Source organism: Hippocampus guttulatus, chromosome 8 (genome assembly GCF_054856545.1).
Source record: "Hippocampus guttulatus isolate MCC_2025c chromosome 8, RoL_Hgut_1.0, whole genome shotgun sequence".
Classification (NCBI taxonomy): Eukaryota; Metazoa; Chordata; class Actinopteri; order Syngnathiformes; family Syngnathidae; genus Hippocampus; species Hippocampus guttulatus.
Window position 1 is genome coordinate 13,801,461 of NC_141268.1, and position 20,606 is coordinate 13,822,066.

At 41.3% G+C, this 20,606-nt stretch overlaps 1 protein-coding gene across 3 annotated transcripts in view; it reads left to right on the forward strand.

Moving 5' to 3' along the window:
* Nucleotides 1-20,606, forward strand: part of LOC147201283 (low-density lipoprotein receptor-related protein 1-like) — a 104,063-nt gene that overhangs the window by 21,601 nt on the left and 61,856 nt on the right. For all 3 annotated transcript variants that reach the window (XR_015101692.1, XM_086118744.1, XM_086118746.1), the window contains exons 3-6: nucleotides 9,749-9,886; nucleotides 13,983-14,102; nucleotides 14,950-15,078; nucleotides 15,154-15,417. Coding sequence is in view for 2 of the 3 variants with exons in the window: in XM_086118744.1 (XP_085974870.1) it covers nucleotides 9,749-9,886; nucleotides 13,983-14,102; nucleotides 14,950-15,078; nucleotides 15,154-15,417 (651 nt within the window). In the remaining variant the exon portion in view is untranslated. The remainder of the gene's footprint in view (nucleotides 1-9,748; nucleotides 9,887-13,982; nucleotides 14,103-14,949; nucleotides 15,079-15,153; nucleotides 15,418-20,606) is intronic.

Consider the following 20,606-nt stretch of genomic DNA (forward strand, 5'->3'; position numbering starts at 1 on the left):
GGAATCCCGCGCTGGCTGCAACAAATCCGTGAAATTCTGAAATTGATTTGATACTCACTTGAAACTACTTTCTGTATTTAAGAATTAATGGGTACTACTGAATATTTCGTGGGGGAAAAAATTGTGGCTGAATGCTGGTTGTTCTTCAAACATCACCTCTGAATTCCAATGTCTAGTTTGTTTACTTTTCCTCTTCCATAACCTACACTAATATTATACAGTATGCTTATTTGCTTGGAATAGCTGGTGATTTTGTCTTGAATAAATACATTTTTCTTTACCTTTGCATGTGAAGTGTTTGCTCAGTGGTTTGACCCTGCCACCCCCTCCCCCTCCAGCCCCCTTCTAAGGAGAAGTTGAGCTCCTGCATTTGGAGAAGTTTGTTGTGCTATAGAGAGTTGGATTTGGGCTTCCTGTTTGGCTTGTCACCTTGCCAGCTCTCCCAGGAGCCCCCCCCCCCGACCCCTACCAACCCCGTGAAGGCTTGCAAATGTGGTGGTATTTTTTGAAGAGCAGGGTCGAGCAGCAAGCAACCAAGGATCCAACTGACAAGTGCAGTGTGAAAAAAAGGTCTCGTGCGGGGATTAACATTCAGTAAATTGTGAAAAATGGAAGCTTCAATCAGATAGGGTTATTCAAGAATATCCTGTATCCTCATGGTAAAACCGTACTACAGCAAAGTGATTTAAAAACAAATGCCTCATGCCGTCGTAGGACCTCTAAAATTGTCAGGATGTGAGTTTTGTGCTGTTCTGTACAGTGAAACTCCTCTACAACGAAACCTACATGGGCGAAAATACCCCCTAGAGTGAAAAGATTTTCATGCATGAAAGCCATTCCCACTTTACTGCTCCCCCTACAACGAAAAGTCCCCCTGTTCCGTTATACGAAATATTTTTCTCTGCTCTTGCCTCGCAACGGGATTCACTACAATGAAAACAAGCCTTCCGCAAACGTCTAATCCAACCTCAGCATGGCACATCGACCTCTGCTGCTTTGTTCGGAAACGGCAACAGCAACCACTACACTGGTTTACACATGCGCAGTAGTACAGGAGGTATTTGTTTCAGACGAAGCACGAACGTTACATTGCTAAAATGATGACAAAACGGACCTTTGCATACCAAGGAGTTAAGAAAAGAAAAGCTTTAACGCTTGAAGACAGGATAAAGGTAATACAAATGAAAGATGGAGGAAGCAAAATAAAAGACATGATGCAAGAAATTGATGTAAGTGAAAGTAAATGCTGATCGTAAATTTCGCAATTTCTTTCCCTTTTTTTCTTTTTACGCTGGCTATATGAAGTGTCAAATAAGTGTATGCTCATACTTATGCACTATTGGAATAAAAATAAAAAGTACACATATACATTTTTTGTGTGTGTTTGTGTTTATGTCTGAGATAAAATTTACTACAATGAAAAGTCCTCTGTTGTGAAAAATTTCTTGCTGCAAACATGATTTCGTTGTAGAGGAGTTTCACTTTATTTTCCAGTTTGTTCGGCGTCTCGGGGAATTTTGAATAGGTTCATGATGAAACAGATTCGCAACTCTCACCTCTTCTCGCACTCTGAATGAAGAAAACGCCTCAGGTTCTCTTTGCAGACGTGTTGGTTGATTGTGTGGCCAGTGCTGAAGGGGGAAACTTGTAATTTGCTGTGGGTTTGAAACACCCCGTCTGGAACTCGCCTGGCACATTTTGTATGTCTCCAACAAACAGACAAACAATTACCCAATATTCCAGATGTATTGTGTCCTTTCACAGCCTCTTTGAATCTTTGGTGTGTTGTGGTTACTTTGTGCCCCTTGTATAGTCCCCCCCCCCCTTTTTTTTTTCAAAAATTGGCAGGGCAGATGGTGGAGGCTGGTCAAACGGCCTCTTGACGTCTCCAGGTCAGAATTTAGTTGCGTCATCCAGGCCATGGGCAATCACAGACAGACAGTGCCAGCTGGTCAGCAATGGCCTTTAGTGGCCGGAAAAAATCTTTTTTTGCGTGTCTTTAAAGGCCGATGGCATTAAAGTGGTGCAACACTATTTATTTATGAACTGTATTTACGGATCAGCGCGTTCAATTATTCATGGTCATCTGGTTGGCTGACATCTGTGAAAAGTGGAAGGGTTTTATTGGATGATCCAAACCCAGTAGAAAGGGTCGGTAGAGGATCCCGTTGGGAAATGTCCCTTTGATATGCATTCTTGTTGGAAAATCCAGTGACACTTGTTGCCATGGCGAGTACGGTTACATCACTGTCAGGCATAATGCGTGGGTGGTGGTGGAAGAGTGGCATCTGAATAATATAACCTGTGACGGATAAACCGCTCTCGTGGTTGGAAGAAGTCATCTCATTTTCAATTTAAATGGTCATATTTTGAAAAATGAAAGTGAAATTGGATCGCAATGAGCAGAGACCTTGAGAACGAACGGAAGTGACTAGTCACTTACTTCATCCCTTGACCCTAGATTATAATATAATGAGCAATATTTCAGGATGAAATAAGAACCTTAAACTATGTATGATTAAGTTAACTTGAAAAAGCGGTTATTTTTTAAATTTAATAATTTTGAAAAATAATGATTTCTAAACCTATCAGCAGTTTTTACAACAGAGTGGGAGTGGGAGTCATTCTGAACTTGGAGCTGGACAGGATTGGAGTTGTTTTCACCGGGACAGGACAGGATTTCCTTTTTACTATAGTCCGTGATGGGACAGTACAGGATTTTTTTTTTTGTGGTAATGGAATGGGATGGGAGTGAAAATCCACTCCCCTGTCACCCTCTAAGATGAACACAATCTATCCATTGTGTTGACTTGCACAGTCTATAAGGCATGACTGGCTGAGAAGAACAAAGAGTGTTTGAGCTTTGAGGGATTCCTGGCCATAAATGTGAATTAAAAATTTGAAAAAGACCCCCCCCCCCATAACTTACGGAGGTATGACGAGATCCTAGACTGGAGGTGAACGTGTGCGCTTGTCGTAATCAATCACCCGCCCCCTTCACCTCTGTGTCTCGTGGCCCTACCGCCCCCCGTTCTCTCCTCATGTGGCCATGCCACTGTTCCGATCAAGGTTTGCACATGACACCGCTTACGACACGGCAGCTCAGTGTGATTTGTATGGGGCCACAGCCGACTTAAGTGATCAAACAATGGCTTTATTTCGCGTGGCCTGACTCCGTCACACTGATCACCGGAGCATGTGATCCACCTCTGTGTGTACCGGCCTAAAAACTCGACACGTGCAAGGTGTTTGCAGTCTTACATCTTTCGTTTTGAATTTGCTTCTTTGGCTGAAATACGAGATTGAACACCTGCTTATCAGCGTGATATAACATTTAAAGAGTCAAAAAAATCTGTGGGACAATGAGTTTGAGTACTGTGGACTCCCCAAAGTTAAAGATCATTTTAGAGGAAATATATCTAAAAATAAATAAATAAATGAAGCAAGGGAGTACGAGTACCACAAGTGGCACAAAGTCCCTCTCTTGTGGTAAGTGAAAGAAGCATTGCTAAAATACAGTTCAGTTGATTTTATTGTCCGGTTCATACATTTGCATTTAATCTTTAAAAAAGTTTTTTTCCCCCCACTTTTTTCATTTCATTTTTACGTGCTATCCATTTTAAGTGAATCGTTATTTAGGTGCATTTTTTAAAAAATATATAAGAGTGCATTGTTCAAATTGTGAATCATATTACAGTGGTTTACAATAACATGAAATATATCTTTGAGGAATAAAAACACTCTCATTTTGATACAATTTGGTCTACTACATGTAGATGAACTTTTTGCACTGGTTGCACCTGTGCGCCAAACCTTTTTTTTTCCCAAAAGTTCGGTGTACCCCAGTTTTCTGCTCCACCGCATCCAACCACAGTTTTTTCTTAGGTTCACTTTTCTTTTTATACAAAACTGCTGCCAGTCTTTTTGGGCAACATTGACTGATAAATTATGAATAATCTATTCATCATGAAATTCTTTATTTGAGGCAGAATTCTACGAGACAGACAACGTACTCAAAGTATTGCTGCTTGAAGTGCTCTGTGTTATCACCAGGGAACAAAAACAGGTCTTAAGGTTGAAGAAATTGTCATTTGATCTTATCATCTTGTCATCTGCAGCTATTTCCGCTCTATATCTGATGGTCTCACAACACTTTTTTTTTTAAGAACTATCTACTTTCCTAGAAACTACCATGATAAACGATATAGTTCAAGTATGTGCTGTGTGCATGGGGGGGGGGGGGGTCTTTGAATGGACCAATCATGATACTCTTTGCGTGTGGATAGGTGAACATTTAATTTAGTTAATGTGTTGATATTAGAGTTTAATTTGATCCCAGTTAAAGTATTTAGTGGACATTTGTGGTGATAGTTTACTGATAAATTAGCCAGGCAGGTGGTTCATTTTTTCTTTTACACGCGTCATTGACGCCGCATCGGCTCGACGCCTCGAGGAGCAATCGCCTCATTTCCCCCAAACATTTGAAGCTTCTTCTGCCTCGCTTCCATGCACGTCCTCGCTCCTCAGTGGAAGTTTTGGTCTTAGGCCTATCTGACTGCAACAAAAGCATCTCCAAACACAGGCACGCACGCACGCAATTACGTATGCCATGGCGCCCAAATCGGTCATAGTCTCCAGCCCTGACTGCAGAATACATTCTCATTTTCACCATAACGATGCCATTAAAATTTACTAAAGATGATTCAGTTGCAATGGTTTCAGCCGAGAAAGCGATTTGTTAAATCATTGATGATCGAAACGGAAAGAAATGTTTTAAAATTGGAACTCCTTGGATTTCAACCGACATCATAGATTCAGCGAACCTTTGGAAATTCCATTTTCTCACAAACGTTTTGGTGGCATCTTTTTCTAAGTGCAAACGCTTTTCCAACAATTTTTGGTTATCCATCGGAAAATATGAGTCAATTCACTAAAACCAGCATTTCTGCCAGATAACCTCGCTTCAACACCACAAAGGAATATTGAAAAAAATAAAAGTCCATGTTTGCTTTGAATTAGCAACCATTTATTTGCATCGCAGCCCTACTATCTGCTGCCAGCTCACAAAAGAATGGAGCTTTGTGGGACTTTGGACCACTTCCTATGAATGAGGTGTTCAATTAGCCCCTGCGAGGCTTCCCTATTCTTTCTCTTTCCTTTTTCCATCACTTCAATTGTTTTCTTACTTTGGTAATTGACCACACATTTATTCCAATATAACACATGTGGTAGGAAAAATCTATCCCATGTGGCCTCTGAAAGATGAGTCTTTGTGGAGGTTTTCTTCAGACTTTTTCAAAATGTCTGATTGCAACAGTCTCATTATGTTTTGCGCTTCATTTTGGGCATTTTGCGCCATACGGGTGGCAATTCTTATCAAGCGAGCAAAGGTTTGGCTTGTTTCGCTTCTGCTTGTCGGACTGGTTAATGATACAATCCAATTTGATGCATCCCCGTGAGCGAAAACAAGATGTCTGTGTGCTGATTGTTTTTTTTGCCCTCAAAACGCTGGTGTAACTTTAAAGGTACAGTATGTAGAATTTAGTGCCATCTAGTGGCGAGCTAATAGAATGCAACAACCTAAGCTCAACACGCATGCATTTTGAAGCGAGCTAACTACGGTGCCTCAGAGAGACCATACTTCGCAAACCTATCAGCAGTTTTTACAACAGACCTGCCAGCACAATGTCATCCCAAACGACTTCTAGTATTCCCTCCAGTGACGCAGTAAGTGCATGGGCTTGTTACACATGCTGGAATCATGATGTTGAGGAACTACATTCACTAAGTTTGTCTCCTTTGAGTATCTGTAGCAGAAAGATAGCGGCGAAAGTTTTGGACCGTTGCGCCCTATGTAATATAATTAGCTATTACTTCCTTTGACGTTACGTCAAGAAAAAACTTAGGTTAATGTGATATTTTTGAAATAATGAACACACAAAAAAAATTGTACACTGTCTCTTTAAAGCCTAAAAACAAACAAACCATCCAGCAGGTTGCTTTCTCGAGGTATAAGGGAGCCAAGTCAAACTAATCAACACATTGTATTTGATTTTTCCTCATATTTAATCCTTTGGCCAAACATGAGTAGACTTGGGTCAGATGTTTGATGGCAGGGCCGGAGCCTGCCGGTATTATGGCTCCCGGTTCTTTATAAAATGTATTAATCCAGAATGGGGGGCTTTGTTGCCCCGTGTTAAATCGGCAGCTTAGCGATAGGAGGGCCAGCACGCGGGAGAACGTCACACGTCACCCTGATACGATTGTGTTCACATACCATCACGTGTATTTGAACATTTGTTCACTCAGAGCGTGGAGCTCCCTATGAAGTCACTTTCAAACTTGTTTCCTTTTCAGCTTGCTGTCACTACAAACAAATATGATAGTATTTAGTTTCCAACCACATTTCTTCATAGAAGATAATGCTTCACCAGTATCCTCGGATGCTTTCTTTCTGCATTACCGATCCAAAGCAAGACCTTTCACCATTTTGTGTTGTTAATCCATTTTGCTAAATTGCGGTTCACCCACCGCGAGCGACCCTGCCACATTGCAGATTTTTTTTCAGGGGGAGTAAAATATCAACTTGTCTATGATGGAAATTGCAGCTGTATTGTGGAAATGTGAGAGCGATTGTTTACTACGACTCTCTCTCTCTCTCTCTATACACATATATATATATATATATATATATATATATATGGAGATTTATTGTAGTGCATTTCCTATTTACATACTGAGCATTAATACATGAATAAAAAACTTGATAGGATTTTAAAAAAATGCCCGTTTTCAGTCTTAAAAAGCCATGATTTTATTGAACTCGGTTCATAAATCAGTTGCTATGATGAATCCTGCTTCATGAGAAAACAATAATATGCGCCTTTGTTTTGTTCATCAATCATGTCGCACAGCCCTTCGACTTGGAAAGTTTGTGACAGCCGTTGGGAGAGGCTGCACAAAATGGTGGCCAACAGCACAGACTTCTTGCTGAGTCATTTGTCCCTTTGTGGATGAAAATACTCGTCAGAGTCACAAGGCACTAAAACCTCATCCAGGAAAAAAAAAAAAGAAGAAGTAAAGTCGAAAAAGTGTCCGCGCTTTGATTGTGGCAGTTTATTCACTTTTTTTCATGCATTCAGGCTGTAAAGTCCTTTGAGGAATTTGAGAAAGTCTGCCCAGACTGGTGTTTACTCGAGATATATTTTCTCCCATGGTGATCCCAAAGATATCTCTCAGCAAACACCACCGTACTGTACATGCCCGCATACCGCTGCACTGGCATGCTTGTTGGGGGTGTGAAGTCTGTGGATGTGTGTGTGCTGTCGATGCATTGAAAGGTCTGGTTTGGTCCCGGATAATAATGTGTTTGTAGTTCTGCTACTTTTCCTCCGTGCCCACTGCAGGATTGCGTTTGTCTGCGAGAGAGAAAACACAGCAACAAAAAATGTTGGGTCGTTTTCCTAACTCGGTATCTGTGGATTTTGAGCAGATTGTGTTACATTTACAAAGTGAAAGCACTTGAACAAAAAGAAGTACAAGAACAAGGGATTTGTCAATCAAGAATTGCATAAAGATACAAAAAAATTCAGGTTGGTAACACGAATAGACATACTGTATAACATAATATCTTAACCCATTTTCACACACGTTACAGAAATTCAAATTAAGCATTTTTGCTCACTTTATTGTCTCATAAAATATGAATCAAGCTTGACTGCCTCGAATGTTGGCACGGCTCATCACTTTTTCATTAAGGCTGTGGGAAACCCGTCATGCCCAGCACAGAATTAGAGTCTCAGTACAACCTCTTATAGTGGAGTGCGGCTGAGGCCGATCATTTTCGAGAGAAGAACTATTTTGAGGTCAAAGTAGACTTCTGCGTTCAACCCTTTGTCATGCACGATACCACACAAGAATAAAGAAGAATCTACATAGGATGGTGCAAGACAAACTCGCATTCAAGAAGAAGAAAAGGAATGAAGTTTCTAGCCATAAATCAATTCATATTCACAAAATGTGTCCTCTGCCATCACAGCAGTGAATGCAGCACACTGAAACACTGAAGGAGAGAGCTACTTTAGTGCCCTGGGAACAGTTCACGGTATCGGTGTCTTGCTCAAGGACACCACAGCAGCAGGTCGGGAGGCTGTTGAGTGATGGTCCTACACTGTATTTGACTCACTCTCTATGAATGTGCAGTTACTGGATACAGTGGTACCTCTACTTATGAATGTCTCTTCATACGAAATTTTCAAGTTACGGAACGTCTTAACAGGAAAATATTATCTTTTGTGACAAAAGAAATTTCAAGATACGAAAGGAGAATGGGCTGCTACTCGCAGCTCTGAGTTTCCTGATTGCAACATACTGAGAGCTGCTCTGCCATTGGCTATTACCGAGCATCCCATTGGCTAAGAGGGACTTCTACCGTATGTGCCTATGTGTGTAGATAGATAGATGTGTGTCGATGCAGCATCATTTGCCCAGTAGGTGTTCCGATAGTTTTACGTAAATGTGAATGACCCAGAAAAAATGTTCACCAGTCGGGCGATCGCTCACGATGCTGATGTTTGCCTTGGACATTTCCGAAGGATTGTTAAAAGCCGACAAAAGCAAACGTCCTTGGATCAGTTCTTTCCAAAACGCCAGGCAAAAACCACTTCTGAGACAGAACATAAACTAAAGAGGGCAAAAAAAAAAAGAGGACGCAGTTAAAAGTGAAATGACGATCATTTTTATTCTTTACTCTATTCTTTGTTTTTTACACTATGCACAACTCTCATTTATTGTTCAGTGATCTAATTGTAACATGTATTTGTTACATATTTTGATGCATTTTTATGCTTTAGGAAACATTTTTGTCTGAATTTTGTGGGGTTTGGAACGAATTAGGGCATTTACGTGGAAAACGCGTCTCTACTTACATTTTCTAGTTAAGAAATTTCTTCCAGAACCAATTAATTTCCTCAGTAGAGTATTTGTTAGATTTTACAATGCTGACATTATGTATTTAATATGTGATCCAAAACATTCTGTGCATATTAGGGAGAAGCATCGGTCTAACTTTTTATATCCCCAATAAGGAATGAGGGTAATTTAATTGGCTGCTTGTTTCTTTTTAAATGACAGATTGTTTTGAACTCCTGTTTCAAAGCCAGCGCAAATAAAAAGCAGAATCATGCTGCCCAGAGCAGGATGGCGGTAGTACCTCAATTGATTCAGAATCGGCAGTTTGAATAAGCATTAAACTCCACAATCCACTGAATTCTCCTATTGCAACCCCGAGTGTGTCGAGCAGGGCTCGCCATTCTTTTTGAAACTGAGAGCTTCATCTTGGGTACTGATGAATGCAAAATGCTAGCAATTTGCTGGGACTTCTGAAATATGCACAAATTACCTCGACTCAGATGCGATTGTTCATAATTAAAGACATTCATCGATGTGAAGACTTGGGGTTTCTCGCAATATCACGAATGATTTAACAAAGTATAAAACAGAAAATCCATTCACAACACGTTCTATAAATGTTGGCGCGTGTTGACATGTTCGAATGACCACGTGTACAATATTCCCACGAAATCACAATGTCAGTGCCGAGCTATTTTTAGCACGGGCACTCATGTGGCTTCTCATGTGATCTTTGTGGGGCGACCCATTGACTCCTGGTGTACTGTACATATCTACTCATTATTACCGGGTGCTGATAACTTTTTGAGTTGATCACATTTGTGTTTGTCTCCCTCAGGCCCGCACAGCGCTGTGTTAAAGTGCCCGCCTAATGAGTACCAGTGTGGGGGGACAGAGCTGTGCATCCACATGAGCAAACTGTGCAACGGGGCGCCAGACTGTACCGACGGCTGGGACGAGGGACCTCACTGCCGAGGTATCACCTCCCTTTTTTTTTTTTCACTCGTCACGTTCATCCTCACTGCGCTGTGGCACTTCTTCTTTCATCATACCACTTTTACGGTTATTAATACCAGCATATCTCGCTTATGTTCAAACTCCCAATGTTGATATCTCTCCGCTGTGCCAAAACAGTCAAATAGTGGTAGCAAATTTATTCCCCACATCAGGGCGAGAATATCCGAGTGCACTGGGTTCAGATGTTCTGTGTATATGTGTATGAGAAAACTGAAGGCTTTGATTGCGACACCAAGCTAGGGGCTTATTCTCCTATGACTCACAATCAAAATTGTGTTTTTATCGAGACAGCGACAGAAGGACGCGCAAGCACCAAACCAATCAATGTGCAATGTTTGCGCTGATAAAATATCGACCTTGTCAACATCCACTGACAAACCGAAATTGTCTCTGTGCGCGTGTCGTCTTCATCCTCTACTTGGCTTTAATGGGTGGCCAATTGAGCGACTGTCAATCAAAGCGGCAGCCAGGACGGGGATTCTCCTCTCGGTAATCTGACATTATCTGAGACGAGCAGCTATTTTGTGTCGACAGATGCTGCAAATGTTTCGTAATTACAGCGGGTACTTCGGAGTAAATCGTTCAGGGATGGGTAATTTAAATATTGGATGGGTTCCGCGATTTTTCATCAGTGCTACTGGGGGTCACATACACTGAAAAACCACCTGATAAAATAAAACGGAGTCGATTCAACACACCGTTTTTTTTTCAGCATGGAACCACAAACTTCCACACCATATGTATGACAAAAATGTAGTTTTAATTATGGACAAAATATGTGCGTATATGCAAAGTAGGCACTTAATATATTTTATTTTTGTTAAGAAATTTTCGAATATGGGCGACCCGGTGGGCGAGTGGTTAGTGTGTCAACCTCACAGTGCAGCGGTACCGGGTTCAATTCTAGCTCCGGCCTCCCTGTGTGGAGTTTGCATGTTCTCCCCGGGCCTGGGTGGGTTTTCTCCGGGTACTCCGGTTTCCTCTAACATTCCAAAAACATGCATGGCAGGCTGATTGAACACTCCAAATTGTCCCTAGATGTGAGTGTGAGCGCGTATGTTTGTTTGTCTCTGTGTGCCCTGCGATTGGCTGGCAACCGGTTCAGGGTGTCCCCCGCCTACTGCCTGAAGACAGCTGGGATAGGCTCCAACACCCCCTGCAACCCTTGTGAGGATAAGCGGATTGGAAAATGAATGAATGAATGAATGAATTTATGTATGTTTGACCGGTTTGACTCTCCTTACAAAAAAAGTCATTTTGCAAAGTTTGATGCAAAAACAATATGAAAATAATAATAAATGTCTAGACTTCCAGCCTGCCAGCACCAATGAATTATAAGAGACAACAAGTGTTCCGAACATTGTCCATTTTTGCCATGGCTGTAAATGATTTACATTCATTGTTTTAATGAGGTCGCCTTTTGCTCTTCAGAAAAATGCACCGCAGCAGGAATAATGATCAGAGTGAAATTGTTAAGATTGGTACATGGAGCACAGAGAGAGAGAAAAAAGAGTGAACAAAACTTTTATTCGCGATGATCACTTGGGAAAACCAGTGTAAACAGAGCATAATTTGAACATTTTAAATCCATAATTCTCAACGCATGTGTCCAGAAAAACGGAACGTGATTCACATTTTGAATGAAAAGCCAACTAGTGATGAAATGAAATGAAGGGTTTAGAATTTGCTGTTGAGTTAATGGACAAAAAAATCATTAGAATTTTAATCTGAATGCATACTTAGAGTGCTGTCAATTTACAAAACCACCAAATCATCCGATTTTTAGCTGTCATGGTCCTGACTGGCAATATGAGCATTATTATATTTTCTTCAACACAGCTATTTATGGTATGCATCAGATGAGGTTGTTTACATTGCTTCCTGTCTTGCTTTAGTAAACACATCTGGGTTGTCGAGCGCTCAGGCTTGTTTTGGAAAATTCTGACCACGTCTGTAATTTTAACTGCAGCTGTGCCTTCAAGCCTCCAATGCTCGCCACCAAGACTGGCGTACGCTGTTTTTCAGATGCGCTGCATTGCATCAAAATCGGTCGCAGTGCATTCTTAGCGAAGTTAGTCTTTGGACATTTTTTCCCACTGAGATCGCATCAGCTTCAATTTCCCCGGAAGACTGCTGAAAGAAGACAAACGCATGAGTTATTTTATTATGTAATCATATGGCAACAAAATTGTTTTTGTCAAATAGTTCCTTGAAGATGCAGTTCTTATCCAGGCTCCGCCCTCGATTGCTGCAACAGTTTGCATGTCGAGGTGATTTTGTGTTTTCCGGCCAAAGTGATTCATTTGTGACTGGTCGATCAGACGGAGATGTGTGTGAGTGTGTGTTTATGTGCCATGTGTCATTGTGGAAGTGAAAGAAGAGAGATGAGCCGCTATGATTTATAGTTGCGATTCTATCTTGAGATGGCCAGCTGACAGGTGTAATTTTAGCGTGTTTGTGCCGTTTGTATCCTTCCGCATTTTTGATGCATCACTTTCAAATGTGTGCAGTCATTTTGACTGGTTTTGCTTTCCCGATTACTACTGTTTATTTTCGAACCAGAAATGGCTGGTTGTGAAACCCAGGTCAATACATGCATCCAAACAGTCCTCTAAATATGTTTGCGCCATCTGAACCCAAAAAGAATTTTTTAAAAATGGTGTACCGGTAACAAAAACACAAGGCATAAAAAACAAAAACAATAACACAGATAGAAGGCAGCAAAATAAGATTGGTGCTTTCTGATTCCCAAAGGGGATGTTACAGCAGTTTCAAAAAAGAAATGTCCAAAAAGTGGCTTTTTTATTATTTTTTCCTTTCTTTCTTTTTTTTTTTTTTTTAATGCGGCACAGATAAAAACAGAGCAGCAGATGACATTGTCATATGCATAGCCTCAGGCATAGGCATGTAATAGCCCTTTCCTCAAAATGTCAATGAGAGTTCGAAACCTATTGGGGTGCAGTGGCATTGAAGGCCTGATGCTGTCTGTCACAAAAGCAAATGGGCTACTGTGACCAAAAAAAACAACAACATATAAACAGCACCAAAGGAGAAATCGAAGCCAAATAAAAACATTGATTTTATTGTTAGCGACTGATTTCTCCCTTGACTTCCACGTGCTCTTTTTGTGTGTTTCCTTTTATTTTTTATTTTTTAATGCCTGGGCTTCTTCGTCAAATAATGAGCAGTTTGACTAAATTGAAAAAGTGCAACTTTTTGGTGCAGTTCAATTTGCTTGGTTTATTCAACGCGAGCAGTTGAAGTCATCGTGAGTTATTGAGCTGACTCGGAATCTTTTATTCTTCCATCCATCCATTTTCTGATCCGCCTTATCCACACAAAGGTCGCGTGGGGTGCCGGAGCCTATCCTAGCTGTCTTCGGGCAGTAGGCGGGGGGACACCCTGAACTGGTTGCCAGCCACTTGCGGGGCACACAGAGACGGACAACCATCCGCACTCACACTCGCGCCTAAGGACAATTTGGAGGGTTCAATCAGACTGCCATGCATGTTTTTGGAATGTGGGAGTACCCGGAGAAAACTCACGCAGGCACGGGGAGAACATGCAAACTCCGCACAGGAAGGCCGGGGGGGGGATCGAACCCACAACCTCTGCACTGTGAGGTTGACGCGCTAACCACTGGTCCACCGGGCCGCCTCTTTTATTCTTAAACCTATCATTTGCAACAACTGCACTGTCACGAGAAGAACCCTGGCCATATGCTGTCGTTAAGTCCAAAAACACGCACGCACTCATACACTCGCACACTTCAGCACACATGTTGACTTGTAAATCCCCAGAATGTGTATACTGGCAGCTTGAAGTGTTCCAATCCCCAGTCGAATGGATTAAACCTTAGTTGCAGTGCATCGAATGCATTCTCGCGCAGATTGAAGCCCCAATTGTCTCTCTGTCACCACCACAAATTGCTCGAATGACTTTCGTCTTCACACAAATTATATGTCCTGCCAGGGTGCGCACAGTATGTCTTTGCACTTGTTCCACAATTGAGACTTTGTCAATTCTGCGTCTTTGTTTTTTCTATCTCTCCACAGAGTTTATATCCAATTGCTCACTCATGGGCTGTCAGGATAATTGTGCGGTGACTCCAGCGGGACCTGCCTGTTACTGTAAAAGTGGTTTTGAGATCGGCTCAGATGGAAAAACATGCAAAGGTGAGTTATATGTACATTTCATGCAAATGTCTTGAAAACAAGCGGGGTACGTGTTCTCAGGGGACATTATACTCCGCGCTCTTGGTTCCAAATGATTATCCGTATCTTGTCTCTCCTGTTCAGCCCAATGAACAGAAGATTTCTTCAGGCTGTTCTTTCAAATGAAATTATGAAAAAAAAAATTAAACAAGTCACTTATTTAAGCAATAATAGGGGCTGGAAGAGGGGTGAAATAGTGTCATGTCTTGAGATAGGAATGGAAATGTCGTACTTTTCAAGAAAATAATTTCAAGCAATGCTTATCAAATAAGGTTCATTCAGATAGAGATGATCTATTATTAAGGAAAAATTGTCAGGCACGTGAATCCTATTAAGAGTTCAGCGGCTCAAAAGCTTCAGCAAGTATTTTTATTGCTGCTGGTGTCCCTGGAGTCCTCAGAACCTCTCAAGCAGGCATAAAACCGTATTAGGCCAAGTCTGAGCAATGGTCACGAGAAGAAATGTTTGCAGTGGGCTCACCCCTGATGAATGTCATGCTACTTTTGATAGTCCAGGTAGATGGTGTTCTGGTTGGCCACCATGTCCGTATCATCGTTGCTGATGCCATTTTAAACATAGTCAATACAAATAAACAGCAATGCGCTGGTTAAAAATGATATTTCTTCTTGTTCCCCCCCCAAAAAACATGACTAAATATGACTGTGGCAATTATACTATTAGGAACACAGTGTGTAATCATATGGCTCCTCATTAAATGCAGTTAAGGGATGCAAAACAATATGCGTGCATATGTGACATGTCAAATATATTAAATGTTCATGAGCGGATTCAAATGTGTGTTTTTCAGATTTCGATGAGTGCAAGGTATATGGGACGTGCAGTCAGTCCTGTACCAACACTGAAGGCTCTTATTCTTGCTCCTGTGTGGAGGGCTACTTGCCACAGCCGGACAACCGCTCCTGCAAGGCCAAGAATGGTAAAAAGTCGCTGACGGCAGCGCTTTGGCCCAGACGGTATGAATATTCTGTTCATGTGTGTTTGTTCTACCCAGTCCCAGTGGACCGTCTGCCTGTGCTGTTGATCGCCAACTCCCAGAACATCCAAGCCACCTCTCTGAGCGGCACCACAGTCCACAGCCTGCTGTCCACAAGCACCAAGCAAACCACAGCCATGGACTTCCTGTACGCTGAGGAAATGGTCTGCTGGATCCATGTGGGAGAATCCCCCTCGTCCACGCACCTCAAATGTGCCAAGATTCCCAATCTGAAGGGCTTCACTGAGGAGAGAGTCATCAACATCTCTCTCAGCTTGCATCGTGAGTACAGCCCATCGGCGTGTGACGACGCAATTAACTTGCTTTAGAAGGAGAGCAGGCGTTTTATTTAAGCCAGTGATATCGCAGAAAGCAATAGTAACTTGCAGTTCTCCAAATGCAGTGTGCATCTCAAGTCATCTTTTCGCATAGAAATGAATGGAATTCAATCTGTTCGTTCCAGGCTCCTCCTCAAAAAAACAAAAACGTTTTAATGAAGGACATATGTGACTTGGCCACTGGGGGCAGTCATGCAGAAATGAAACAAACTCTGAAAACAGCAGTAATAGTCATTTTTCATAGAGGACAACGAATATATTCTTATTGTTGTATTGTCTGTCTACATGTGTTGCTGCACTGCTTGTATTTAAATCCCCATGGCTGAAAGTGTTAGATGCTGTTCGGTAGCCCGTCCTTGGCATTTTGCATTGTGTGTTAGCATGAAGCTAAGCAGCTATAAGGCACTTTTATCTAAAAAAAAAAACAAAAAAACATCACATCACACAAAAAATATTGAGCATCACAAAAACTAAGTCGGGTTGCTTAGAAAAGGTTGTTGGATCACATGACAATGTGAACTTTCATTTTTCTACACTCGTCCTGGAAGTCACATGATATCGTTAGTAATCACAAATTTCTCCATCCATCAATTTACTCAACACTCTTCTCATTAGGATTGAGGGTAAACCGGAGCCTATCCCAGCTGACTTTGGGCGAGAGGCGGGGCACACCCTGGATTGGTCGCCAGTCAAACATTGCGCATATAGGCAAACAACCATTCCCATTCCCATTCCCATTCACGACAATTTAGAGTCTTCCGTAAACCTCACAAGGTCTGGGTCTTCCAGTCTACAATTATCAATCACATTGAAATTGTGAACAGATCTTTCATTTATATCATGTTTTCATACTAAGAGATTTAGATAAATAGATCCTCTGAGAAAAACAATCACACTATTTCTTTTGTACTGCATACAAAGCAACAGGTTGAAATCTATAATTCCTCTAGCTAATTCTTTTAATAGTTTTAGAGAAGTACTGAATAATTCTGTGATATAATTATTCATGCAGGTCAGGCATAAAGGAGGCTTGGGCATGAATAATACATACGGAGCAAGATTTTAAAATAAAAATGCAGTGGCCTTTCAACAAGTTTTGTTTTCCATCGTATTCGTATCTGGAAACCGCCCAGTAGGAATCGGAAATCGGCCTGTGTGATTAATTAGATCAGAGGTTTTAAGTCTGATTTAATATTCTTAGTCTCCCTGCCATGTGCCACTGCTGCTACTGCTTGGATTTTAATATCAGGCGTAAACAAGCCAACCATCCCCAGCATTTCCTACATGTAAACTATTCACATAAATAGATGCAGGCACATCTGCAAAAATCAACTCTCAGTAGATTTCGATACACAATATAGCATTTAACTCTGCGTAGTTTCTTTTTTTTAAGTCAGTTTGTCCAAATTTAAAAACAATTTTCACATTTAGTATATTTGCTGCAGACATTGGGTCAGATTTAACTCAAAATGTAAAAACAATTCAAATCTGATCATTTGTTGTCAATCTGTTCAATTAAATTCTTAGGTAATCAGAGAAAATGTGTTTTTCAATTCATGTTAGACAAAACATTGTTTCGTGTGTGTCCAGTTAACAAAATAAAACTAACATTGACAAGAAAGGTTGATCAGAATATTGAAGAAAATGTGTCATCCATGTCATATGGATGGTCTAGTACACTGCTTGGGGCAGTTCAACCCATTTCTACAAAAGCTAATTTACATCCTGTAAACCAAGTTCAAATAATACGAGTATGTTTAAGATCACGATCGCATTAATAGCGTAGCATCGGAGATTCTGCTTGAATGTGTTTATAATTACAGGCGTATTTGTGAATAGATATGACGGCATGAATCCCGAGCAGGAGAGCACGCACAGAGCATCTGCTTTCAGTCTCTCCAATGCTCATATGATAACGCAGCACGAGGAGAAAGCAACAGAAGTTGTTGAATACAATTCAGCGAAGCATCTGAGGGTTCGGCGGGGACCAGACTGCACATTTAGTGTCAGTGCCACTCGACCTTGTGAACAGGCAACAAAAGTGGGAGGTTTTTGTTTACCGACATCGTGTGAAGGAGGCAACAGAAACCAAAGACAGGCGGGAGCGTACAGGAAATGATGCACATTTGGTTGGAGTGACTCATGACCTCGGTACACCACAGATGGCTTGTCCAGATGTGAATTCACCTCTCTCTCTCTCTCCTCTGCATGATAGTCTCAGTTTCTCCTTCAAAGTCTGAAGTTTGTATTCACTCTCATTTCATTGTACGTAACGAAAATAAAGGATGAATATAGTGTAGATAAATGCAAAGACATCAATCTTAAATATTAGTCTGCCTTAAAGAGGAAATACGTACTGATAGCATGCGTGTGTGTGTGTGTGTGTGTGTGTGTGTGTGTGTGTGTGCGTGTGTTAATATATAAATATGCAGAGGAGGAGTAGTGTGTATCATGTGTTATCCACTTGAAGTCTGGGTCTGCCACAGCAAAACTAATCATTGAACTTGTACACAAACACGAACATCTTGATTTAGTAAAAAGTAGCACACACAATGCTTTTTACATTTTGCAGAGGAAAAAAGGATTTTATATGTGTGTATATTAAAAAAAAAACATTTTAATCAAAGAAAGTTCACATTTTCTTGTCACAGCGGTGCAAATTTCAGGGGAATGTGAAGTCCAAAAGCCCAAAAATGACAGTATCGTATTTACAAGTAAGCAATGGCCGATGGACCCTAAGAGCTCCTCTGTTGAGAATCGTTGAAACGAAACCAAACATGAGTTCAGCAGACACAGTGTGCACAGAGCTGCCGCTAAACCTCCAGGATAGACCTGTTTCCCTCCCTGCACAGCCTGCACCATGTTCTGATCAGCACACACACAGCGCCTTGAAATCTTCTTACGGGGTCATGTGCTGCAAAAAGTCAAGCCAGCCAGCACATTTCAAATTCTTCCACCATTCACAGACACGTGCACAGGCACACCTTAACATTGATTGACAATGAAACGCTGTGCATACATTTTACTGTAAATCCTCTGCCTTCTTTACCTTCGCGTTCGCAAGCTTTGTGGCAGTATTTAAAGACATCTGCTTCCCCCCCTCGATTTATTATTATCATTATTATTTTATTTTTTGTGTGTGTGCATAAATTAGTGTATGTCCGCATTATGCTCCAGTTTGTTAATTATTTATTTATTGCACATTTCCACAACAATCATGTAAACATCTGGTCCAAAAAGATTATTTCTTTTTCCCTTTCTCATGGTGGTCTTAAAAGATAATAATAATAATAATAACAGAACAGCGTGGGATTGGTTGCCACTCAGTGACGGTGTGGATGTGGGTGTGACTATATTCTGTCTCTATATGTGCCCTGCGACTGACTGGCAACCAGTTTAGGGTCTATTCTGCCGGTCAGCTGGGATGGGCTCCAGCGACTCTGAACCCTGTTCAGGATAAACGATGCTGTAAATAGATGGACGGATAATAACAGTAATAATAATCGAAATAAAAACAGCATGACATTTCTTCCTTCCAACACTTTGAATGCAAGCAATGTTGTATCCTAGGTCAAAAGGTGAAGAGGCATTTGATTGCATCCTTTTTTAAAAAAAATGAAATTAAGCTAAATCTCTTTTGTGTGAGATCGACATAATTCAAAATAGAGTACACTCAATGAATCCAAGCCAGGGAGGGGAAACACGATGCATGCAGGAGGAGAGACAAAAAGCAACGGCAGGAGTGAGTGAAGCTGCTTCTTTTGGAATATTGTGCAATCTCCGTGTGTGTGTGTGTGTGTGTGTGTGTGTGTGTGTGTGTGTGTGTGTGTGTGTGTGTGTGTGTGTGTGTGTGTCTCCTACCTTTGTTTATACATGGTTTAATCAGTGAATCAGTGTGTCGCGGCAGCTGGAAGTGTTTAAACCGAGCCGTGTGTGTTAAAAACGAAGAGCACCTCTGGGATTATGGCCGCTGACTCCCATAAACCTCAGAAATGCGGCACAATGGCCAAGTTTCCCCGGTGGAAATCAGATCTCCCTTTCCCTTCCAGCTTCTGCTCTGTTTTTTTCCTCAAATTTTGTTCCTTTCTGCTTCATTCCTCTGTCGTTTTCGCTGACACCTTTTCGCCAACTTTTACTCAAACCAAAACACTCGCAACACCAAAAACTCCTCTGCAACGAGAGACAGATTTATTGGTTGTTTGTTGGTCAAAGTTTTTTTTTGGGGGGGAGGCAAAGAATGTGGTATCAAAGTTTATCGGTCTAGGTTGGAGAAATGGAGACTGCCTCGATCGTCCCAGTGACCCTGCTCACCCTGGAAAACAACCCAGTACTTCATGACCCGGGACCCCTTGCTGCACAACTGCAGCCCTACATCTGGGCTGTTTGTGTTTGTGTGAGGACAGTTCTGGGACAACTGGAGCTCATGGCAGCTGTAAAAATAGACGTCTTGCGGTTTGTGAAGCCCTCCTCTCAATTCCACTTTCTATCTGTTGCTCACACTCTTCGTCGACCGCCTTGTGCAAATGTGGGCTGGCAGATAGAAAACAGTATTTAGAGCTTTAACACAAGTCGTCCCCGTGGACTTTTCGATACGTTTTGTTTCTCCTCGTGAGGTCTATCCAATTCTATGAATGTATTTGATGCCCCCTTTAAAGCAGTTTTATTATTTTTTTAAATCATTTATGCTGACACCACATGTGGTTTGCATTCGGGCTGAACAATTTAATTAATTGGATTCAATTCAACATAACAATTTTCATGGAATGGTGTATTGTGTGTGTGCGTGTTCGTGTGCGTGTGTGTGTGTGTGTGTGTGTGTATGTGTGTATATATATATATATATATATATATATACATATATATATATATAGATAGATAGATAGTCTTCTGCCACCTATGGCGCCTGCCAGACCTGGCAACAACTCACAGAGGTCACTGGAACTCGTCACTTTGTATGCTAATGTCAAGTGCACACAATTGGAGTTATCCAGCAACAAAGGTAAAAGTACAGTTCAAAAGGAAAAGGCATCGTCGTTGTCATTCTCCGGTGGCCCCAGAAACAGGTTTAAATATTTATAATGAAAATTGTTTTTTGAGTTGAGGAGACTTCCGGTGGTTGTACGCTTTTTGCAT